We start from the raw sequence: 10,183 nt of genomic DNA on the forward strand, positions 1-10,183 counted from the left end.
GAAAGCCGACTCGTGAGTGGTTACTGCTGAAAGTTACTAATATAACTCGTAACTACTTGATTTTAATCTATTAAAGGTCAACATACATTTTAACCTATTGTTCAATGCCTGCTCGGGTCGCCAGTTAATAAAGCCACCCTTCTGACTTGCGTATGTCCGGTGCCAGAGGTCTTCCTCCATCTCAGATGAAATACAAATGCAACTGATGCAAAACTGAGTAGCTGGATAGCTGTTTTCATTTGTTTAATATGGTAGCTCCAAAGTGACAAGTTTGCTTTTTTTATCTCGTTCCCACGTGGCCTAGCGATAACTGACTCGTGGTCTATAGGGTATGAGGAATGGCTGGATGCCCAATAAAGCTCCGGCTTGGTGTCTGAAAATTGGTCGGTTTTGTACTTTTTGTAATGACTGTGATTACAGAAATGATCTATTAGGACCAATAGTTCCATCGGAAAATGCTAAAAGTATGAAAAAAAAAAACCTTAGCAGTTTACCTTGATACAAGATTTAGTTGAGATCCAAACATTGGTGTTTGATGAGTAGTCCGGACAAACGGGCAAACGTATCAATGTATATCTCCCGACATTTTAAGATACACGACAACTTTGATTAATCCTTACCATGCTATTTTTTTTATAATGAACTTGTTCATACCATTAACTGTTAAAAGAGGTGGCTTACCAAAAAGATACTGACAGAATAGCGAACAGTGCAGACCATGATCAGACACTAATACGTGGGACTTTAAATGTGTAGGATAACGCATATCTTTTTAGTGTAATAACGTCTGTAGAATCCCGAGGGATTTGTTGGTGCCTGAGATACCAACGTATCCTGAAAGATTCTGATGATGTTATAACAAAATGAACATGCGCTATTCTAGCATAAAGCGAGAAAAAAAACACTAAAAAACGTGAATACATTCTCTCTTAACGTCATTATATTTCCATAAAATGCACGGGAATATCAGAGTTGTTTTTTCATGTTGACGTTATTTCCATTTGAATTATCCGTCTTGGGGCCATAATACATTTACTCTTTGCCACGGAACTCGCTTATATAAAAATGTGTTATAACAGCACGTGAGCGCGAGAATCTCTGTTAACACACGTTTTCTCCCTTGTTAAAACACCCCAAGAAGTGACAAGAATAGCAGTTTTATGCTAGAATGTTTAGAAAATGAACTTTTGATAGTTTGTTAAGGCCAAGTTTCAATTTGATATATGGGATTGCGACCAGCATGGATCCAGACCAGCCTGCGCATCCGCGCAGTCTGGTCAGGATCCATGCTGTTCGCTGTCAAAGCCTATTGCAATTAGGGAAACCGTTAGCGAACAGCATGGAGCATGGATCCATGCTGGTCGCAATCCCACTATGTTGGTTTTCTCATGGCGCGGCTCATATATCTTATCAACCTCTTCAGGGCTAAAACCACTTTACAAAGCAGATGAATACATGTGTTGTTGTTGTTGATAATGTCTTTTAATGTTTTATGTTTTCCTTAAAGAATATAAGGCACGTGCTAGATGAAGTAACTGATATATTCCTCACATTGATTAAGTAACTGGATTGGCTAGAGGCTAATCACAGACCTGTTAAATGATCTCAGAAAGATACTAGTGGGGCAAACTATTAGGATATACATGTGAATTTTACAAGTCCATGTAATTTGTCAAATAAGCGTCTTCAAGTTTGATAAAACATTGACCAAGTAAAAAAAAATAACACTTATTTTATATCACTTTTATTTAATAGTCTAACAGTGACTAAGGGCTCAACATTTAAATGAATACAATAATTAGTAATAATAGAACACTTAAAAAGAAAACAAGAATTTATAATTCAAACTCTCACAACAGGTACGCCACGTTACCATCTAGCTGAACCTTCCACAAACTACAGCAATACACACCGTACTGTGCTCATTACATTATACTAACAAACGTCACCTTAGCGCTTCGCTGTCATAAAAATTAAAAGGCAAGGACAGAGCACAGCAAACACGGTCAGAGCCGGGCATCGCAAAGTACTGTCTGCGCGTATGTGACGAACTGTTACTATTTTAAAGTTTCCATAAACACATTATTTATTTCTAGGTGTTTTATATCAACATTTGCATTGGGTAGCAACATACATAGTTGTATTATTCTTAACTTGTTTCTTTAAAAGCGAGAGACAAAACTCAAACTCATTTTCGTCTTACATACAGATTCACTTGATTGTATAAATACACAGCCAAGAGTTGTATTTCAAGTGTACTAGTATTTTTTTTCGAAAATAAATCAAACGAGTCAGGGAAATTTCAAATATTAATACAAAACTACTGAAACCGCAGACTATAACTTTCTTTCCGTCTCACATCTTTCAAGTCCTAAATTATCCTTCGCAATATAAATGCCTCTTACGGACACGATTCTCTGGATCATCGAAGCGCATGTCGGGGGTCACGTGAAATGTTTCGTTTTGCCTGCAACACTTTCCCCCGGTAAAAAAAATCGGATCCAAACGTAAGCCCAACATAAGCTGGAAATCTGAGAATCAAACACGTTCTTTTTACTAGATGGTTGTTGGCGTATCGGGGCCTGCCTCCTATGGGTATATGGACGTGTTTCAACACGTTATAATTTACCAACCCTGAACGGTGAATTTTGTAATTAACAGCGATCAAACACCAACAAGTCAATTGTTCATGGCTAGAATGTCAAATACATTTTACCAAGTGACAATTATCAACATTTTAAAAGTTTTTACTGCAGTTGCAACTCTTACGATTCCAATTTGTGGAATGCGTTCTGCTCTTCCTAAAGTTCTACAAGTCATGTTGATATGAATAAACATAGTTAACTGTTCCTACTTTATTCCAAAATCTGACAGCCTTGGAATACTGTAACAGGAGCTCGGGACCAGGAATACTGGTTTCCGGCTTTCGTTGACCTTTACTTATTCTGACTTTGAGCTCCATATAGGTCTACTTTTAAAATTATACGTATTGGTCAGCTACACAATGCAGATTCTTCAAAATTTCAAGACAGTATGAACAAATGACATGTTGTAGTATACAAAGTTCAATTATTGTTGAAATTATGTTCGCTGTGTGAAAGTTGAGTAATTCATTATCCGCCATCTCGGAGAGCCCCGTCACGTGACGATCTTCTGGTCAATCGTCTACTTGACACCAGTTTTCACGGCCATGACAAGCTCTTTGTCCAACACCTTTAACACAGTGACCTGAAATGTATATAAACTGATATTTTTAATTTGATGACACTTTGCAAATTCGTTAAGAAACAAGAAAGGGTGCATGCCAAATTTTCTCAAAAATCTCTGCATCCAATAAAAATGCCATTGCTGAATTTCTGATGTGTGGGTGGGGGTGCAAGAAGCCGGCTCCAGCAGAATAAAACATCACATCTGCAATACTGCTCTGTAATAAGAAAAATGAAATTGTGCCATCAAAGTCCAAGGGCATATAACTTTTCAATGCCTAACTGACCCTAAAAATATGTCATATATGTCGTTAACGTCTTTGGAAGTAGTTCGCGCCACTCCCATGTATACCACAATGCTAGTGTATACATTTTGTCAAAGTCCCAGGGCGTATAACTCTGCAATGTTTATCAATACGTCACGTACATCCTGAAGTTTCACAAGAATCCCTGTGGCTGGACGACCGTCGGGTGACTCCTGTAACCCCCCTTAACATTTTCTGCGGATATAATAATAGGATAAAGATAGAATTTAGTAAAATATACAGATTAACTAAAATCATTTCATTACAGAAACGTTTGAATAAATAACGGGCTGCAAGAAGCAATTTAAAAACTCGAAGATATCATCACATATTATCAACAAGGAAGATCGTAACCAATCGTTACTTTAACTGGAGTAAAAGGCGGTATTTCAAGATAAAGCAGTATTAAAATATGTTACCAAGACGTCTTGGTCATCTTGTTTAGCCAGTTTGTCGGCAATGTTCTTCTTCATGTCATCGTCGGTAGCTTGTATGTCATGGCGAACAAAGCCAGCATCATCCATCAGAGCAAGAACGCCCTCGCGTCCCATGTCGACAACCTGAAAGATAAAAAAACTCTTCAACATTGTAATCTCGTACGTCTAACGGCCCCACAAATGTACATGCACAAAAAAAAACAAGAATATCGGAAATGTCGGCTCCATTTTTACTGTATGTAGTTTTCGTACTTGGGATAGGTATAGAATGGTAAATAAAATCACAAATGTTATTAAAGCTCTTTTTAGTGTAGGACTTAATAAAATACAGACGTCAAAAACGAAATGGTGCAATAAACATAAAAATGTGTTTTAAAAAATGTATCGGCAGCGTGGCTATCTAGTAAATAGAACCATGTATATGCAATATTTACAGCTGTATATCCTATAACCAAGGAACTATCTTGGTTATTGAAAAATGACAGATAAAACGTTCATGCCAAGGAGACTTTCCTGTGAAAACATGCAAACCAACACATACCAGGTATTCCTTGCGGTTAGAAATAGGAACTTCCATTGTATGTGTGCTGGGTGAGATGTCCTCGTACTTCTTCCCAGTTACAAGGTCAAGGCCGGTAATGTGGATCTTGGCGTGGCCGTGCTTCCCAGGCCTGCAAGTGCGTAAATGACAACTGCTTTAGGAAGTATATTCAATACCTATATTTTAAATCTCTTTATTTGTAGTTTAGAGAAAAATTAATGTTTTCAACAAGAGTGCAAGAATGTCACAATATACGCCCGTCACAGCAAATTTCTTTACTCTAGCACCTGTATTTGCAAATGGAATTTTAACTTTGTGGTTGTTTAGTAATAACTATAAGTGTTTTGTTTTTCTAAGTCCACAAAAAAACTCCTTACCAAGTAGAGATACCTTAAAATACACCTAAAATTGGAAAGTAACATCTATGTTGTACCACAGAAAAGTGGTCTTGGTTTTTCCCTACGGTCAATTATAAAAAAGTTACAATATAAGTTATTTATAGTAACAACTAAGGGAAGTTAATCTTTAAAAAAAAAAAATTGTAAGTCCTCACAAAAATCTTTACCAGGTAGAGACTGGTCAATATACACCTCAAAATTGGATGTAGCATGCATATTGTACTACAGAAAAGTGGTCTCGATTTTTCCCTATGACTAGTAATGAAAAAGTTACAATATAAGCTATTTATAGTAACAACAAAGGGAAGTAATTCGAAAGAAGGGAACTGCGCATGACACTTCGTCTCATGATGGTGTATAATTGTGTCATGTTACATCAAAATCCCTCCATGCATGAAGAAGAAATGCTTCAGACAAAGTCATTCTTGTATCTGACCTTTGGCCTCTAAGTGTGACCTTGACCTTAGACCTAGGGACCTGGTTCTTGCGCATGACACTACGTCTCGTGGTGGTGAACATTTGTGCCAAGTTATATCAAAATCCCTCTATGCATGAAGAAGACATGCTCCGGACAAGGTTTTCATTCTTGTATCCTTTGGCCTCTAAGTGTGACCTTGACCTTAGACCTAGGGACCTGGTTCATGCGCATGACACTACGTCTCGTGGTGGTGAACATCTGTGCCAAGTTATATCAAAATCCCTCTATGCATGAAGAAGAAATGCTCCGGACAAAGTTTTCATTCTTGTATCCTTTGACCTCTAAGTGTGACCTTGACCTTAGACCTAGGGACCTTGTTCCTGCGCATGACACTCCTTCTCATGATGATGAACAATTGTGCCAACTTTCATCAAAATCCCTCTATGCATGAAGAAGATATGCTCCGGACAAAGTCATTCTTGAATTTGACCTTTGACCTCTAAGTGTGACCTTGACCTTAGACCTAGGGACCTGGTTCTTGCGCATGACACTCCGTCTCATGATGGTGAACAACTGTGCCAAGTTTCATCAAAATCCCTTCATGCATGTAGAAGATATGCTCCGGACAAGGTCTGTGGACGCCGCCCGCCCGCCCGCCCGCCAGGGGCGTTCCCATAATACGTCCCGTTTTTCAAACGGGCGTATTAAAAGGAGTCTTTCTATAAAATGTTTTTAGAGAAAATGCTGTTGCTAATAGTTTCAAAAAGGAGTCATTTGAACTGTTAATGTAGATTTCTGTTGTTGCTTTCCAGGAAGAGTTGCGTCCGAGTCACACATATTATCGTGTGGCAACATAAAGCTTAATACAGTCACAAAGTACAAAGAATTGCATTTTATTCCTTTTAAAATTAGTAATGAGCATATACGGTTTGCTATTCTAGACCTCTTTTCTTAGACAGCATTTGTTATGCGACAAATAGAAATATACGATTACCTCGATGTTGCCATGTCGACGATTTTGCATGGGTTCCCGTGCAACATCACGTGACCATTCTTACGCAAGGCTGAAGCTTTCACGGGCCTAGTGAGAGACATTTCAGCGTCGCCAGATTCCAAGTCGTCCATAGCATCATCGAATGACATCGGTGGCGAATTCTCATCCACCTACAGCGGAAAAAAGTTAAAAATTGGTACACAGTTCCTTATATAAGTTGTCGGTCTATAATTTGTTTGTTTTGGGTTTAACGCCGTTTTTCAACAGTATTTCAGTTATGTAACGGCAGGCAGTTAACCTAACCAGTGTTCCTGGATTCTGTATCAGTACAAACCTGTTCTCCGCAAGTAACTGCCAACTTCCCCACATGAATCAGAGATGGAGGACGAATGATTTCAGACACAATGTCTTTAATCAAACAGTCACGGAGAACATACGGCCCGCCCAGGGATCGAAATCACGATCCCGCGATCCGTAGATCTGCGCTCTCCCTATTTAGCTAAGCGGGCGGGTTGTCTATAGCTGTGTGACGTCACTCAAGTGAACACTGAAGGCAAATTGTCTGATTGCTGCCAGACCATAGTATACACTTATTTGAGTTGCTTTCCGGTCAATAGTTCAAATTATTGTCTGATGTCCGAAGGACCGAGGTCAATAATTTTCACTTTGACCGGCAAACCACTGAATAAGCGTTTGGTTATTAACACGAATATTTAATTATATGTAAGTTTTTTTTTTGTTCTTTTTTTTTTTTTTTTTTTTGTAAATGGAGTCAATGTGAAGGTTCTACACACATGCGCGCCCGCACCCTCTCTCTCTCTCTCTCTCTCTCTCTCTACGAAGGTACTATTGTGTACCTTTTTCAGCCTATCGATCTATTCTTTCTGGTATACAAATTTAAGAAAAGCCTAAAAGGAACAGCAGTAAAGAAAGTATTCCTAAATATCTATTTATAATGCAGAATGCGCTCATTAAAGTGATATAATCTGGCTATAGTGCCTATAAAGCACTAAACTGGATTAATCCATTCATACGCGTTTACAGGACAATGCATTTGTACTAGACGTGTTTTAAACACTTCCGCTTAGAACATGATGCACGGGGAAAAAAGGCCAGGGATTCGGTCAAAAACCGAAAGCCTGAAAATCTACATTCTTAAGCCTGAAATGTCCCTTTTCAATCGAATTATATGGGGAAATTCTGTCAGCCGGAAGTCTAAAATCATAACCAGTCCTGAAAAATTCTCGTTCACATATATTTCATGAATCATTGAATGCGTATGTAACCGGTTCAAAGCTGGATTCAGTATCAAAAAAGAAGTATGTACTTACTAGTCTATTTGTGAAGTTCTTTGCTGCTCGTAAATTCTTCGTCATCTTGCATAAAAAATACTTTATTCCAACACTTGCGAAATACAGGCTGTAGAGTGTAGGTGTAGGGTTATCGGAAAATGTAATGGTATATATATTATATTCGGTTTCAAATCTTTGCGAAATCCAACATAAATTTCTCCTTGTTGTGCAATACCACACTCAACACATGTACATATAAATTTAAATACTATTAATAGTACTAAAAATGTAACGGGTACAGTCACAATACTGTTAAGGGGAAGTAACCGTGCCAGATATCCACAGACTTCAACACAGTGTTACAATCCCTTATCAACGATCTGATCAAACTGTCTTTTATGAACGCCTCATTAAGCTATATTTCATGTTGGATGTAGTAGTTTATGCTGCTTAAATGAGAGAAAAAACAAACGTTTTCAGTTAAAGTAGCGATATTTGCTTTTATCTTCAATTTTTTTTTATTTTGTCTGTCATGTTTGTCTTTGTAGAAACGCACTTAACACCTACACAAGGTTCGGGCAAATAAACATGTGAGCTGGACATTCGCAACGTTAATGGAAACTTAACATGTGATTTCGTGTCAACCTATTCAGAAACAGAGCTGCACTCTTTTTTTCACATGACGCAAAGTCATAATACAATTAAGCAAACATACGACACATTTTTTATGTAATTCTGTCGCATTTCTGTATCAAATCAGGAAGGTCTAATACGTATCAGTTGTTCCAGATCAAATATTTTCTACATAGCCCAGTAGAATTTGAGTAATCCCAGACTTTGTCAAACTTCAGTATGTACTAAGAAAAATCGGCTAATAAAATCTAGACTCATTCAAAGAAGAAGGTCCTTAAATGCAAAAAAGAAGGGTAAAATTACACAAGACATTTTCTTTACGACGTACCATCTTATACGACTTCTTGGAAGTCCATGTCCGATTCATAAAATAAGTTTGCCATTAATCAAAGGTACCCTCATACACCGTATACATATACAATTTCACAAAATTTGTACAAGATGTACAAAACTGCAGGGAGAAGGTTATTCATCGGATCATTTTTCTGTACATCTTAAATTTTTTCCGTACATTCTATCAGTCCTTATGACACCGGGAAATCTCGCTAGCCATAGGTATGTTTTTGACAACACAGAAAATGATGTATCGATCCTCAGCTATTCCCGGAAATAAAGAAAATGAAAGTAGACAGGCTAAACATGAAATTTGCATTGGCCGATAGTCAGGGGTCACGTGCAGGGGTCACCCGTCGAAGTGCATGCGCGTGGACATTTTTTTTTTTTTTTTTTTGCTAATGGGGAGTCAATTTTCAGAATTTTCTACCGATCTGAAATACCTGGGCTTTAGCACGACATGTCAGCTTTTCATCTACGAAAAAAATATTTGAATATATGGAGATTTTTGGAACTTCGTCAAATCGTTCAGAAGGTCGTTTTTGATGTTGTCTCTGAAAGTATCTGTATATGCTTTTGATGTAAGATATTTCCGTATTTGAGAGCTGCTGATTTAGACATTTCAGAAATAATTTTAAAATGAATTCCGTGTAATAAATGTCGATTCTACGAAGAGTGAAAGGGTCATCAGACGCTAATACGTTTTATTACATTACATGTGCCGAAAAGATATCTCCCCAACTACGTCGAGACTTTCGCCTTTTTACTTGGTATGCCTTTACAAAATGAAAATACAATGTGCAAATAAAATTTCTGGCAGATAGTTTAGCCGGTTAATGAGAAAAAGATAGTAACTGAAATTTCCCGCAACTCCTGTCCAACGTCAAAAAACACGTTTTGTGTTATTTGCCTTTATTTGTCAGGACATCATTAACAAACAAATGCATTGCTAATAAATGCACATGCACGGAAAGAACAAGTTGGAAATTTAAATAAAAGTGAAGACAAAACCAATTTCCCTTGCTGACAAATCCTCGGAAACGGTTTGAATCGAAGAAATTGACGCCATGTTTTTCCGTACTTTTGATCTTTTTTTCTTTTTTGCACACGACAAGAATAGCCTCGCCACAGTGTGAGCAATGTTTTATTATTATTTGACCTAGCTGAGGACCTTGAATCAGAGTACCAAAGTTTTGAACATTATCTAGATACATTCTAAAACAGTTTCAAAAAGATGAGGTAGAAAATTGGGCCTCCCGTGTTAACCAGGTTTTCATATTGATCTAGTGACCTAGTTTTGACCCAGTAAATTTCATTGAGGCTAATATTCTGACCAAAAAGTCAAACTGTTGATGATATACCATAGACGACAGTCAGTGATCACAACAGCTCATACTGTGCACTTTGTACTCAGGTTAACTAAAAACTTTCAAGGGCTTATTTCTTGGCTTTATGTTGCACCTACACAATTATAGGTCATATGGCGAGTTTCCAGCTTTGATGGTGGAGGAAGACCCCAGGTGCCCATCCGTGCATTATTTCATCACGAACGGGCACCTGGGTAGAACCACCGACCTGCCGTAAGCCAGCTGGACGGCTTCCTCACAAAGAATTCAACGCCCCGAG

General features: G+C 37.9%; 1 protein-coding gene across 1 annotated transcript; it reads right to left on the reverse strand.

The window, feature by feature from the left end:
* Positions 1-1,728: 1,728 nt before the first annotated feature.
* On the reverse strand, positions 1,729-7,784 carry LOC123527110 (eukaryotic translation initiation factor 5A-1-like). The gene is made up of 5 exons (XM_045306393.2): positions 7,631-7,784; positions 6,300-6,469; positions 4,490-4,619; positions 3,931-4,071; positions 1,729-3,228 (listed from the first exon to the last, which is right to left on the reverse strand). Exons 1-5 carry the CDS (start codon positions 7,673-7,675, stop codon positions 3,166-3,168), a joined length of 549 nt encoding a protein of 182 aa, XP_045162328.2. The 5' UTR covers positions 7,676-7,784; the 3' UTR covers positions 1,729-3,165.
* Between the last annotated feature and the right edge of the window lie 2,399 nt (positions 7,785-10,183).

The sequence above is a fragment of the Mercenaria mercenaria genome, chromosome 14 (assembly GCF_021730395.1).
Source record: "Mercenaria mercenaria strain notata chromosome 14, MADL_Memer_1, whole genome shotgun sequence".
In the NCBI taxonomy this organism is placed as follows: Eukaryota; Metazoa; Mollusca; class Bivalvia; order Venerida; family Veneridae; genus Mercenaria; species Mercenaria mercenaria.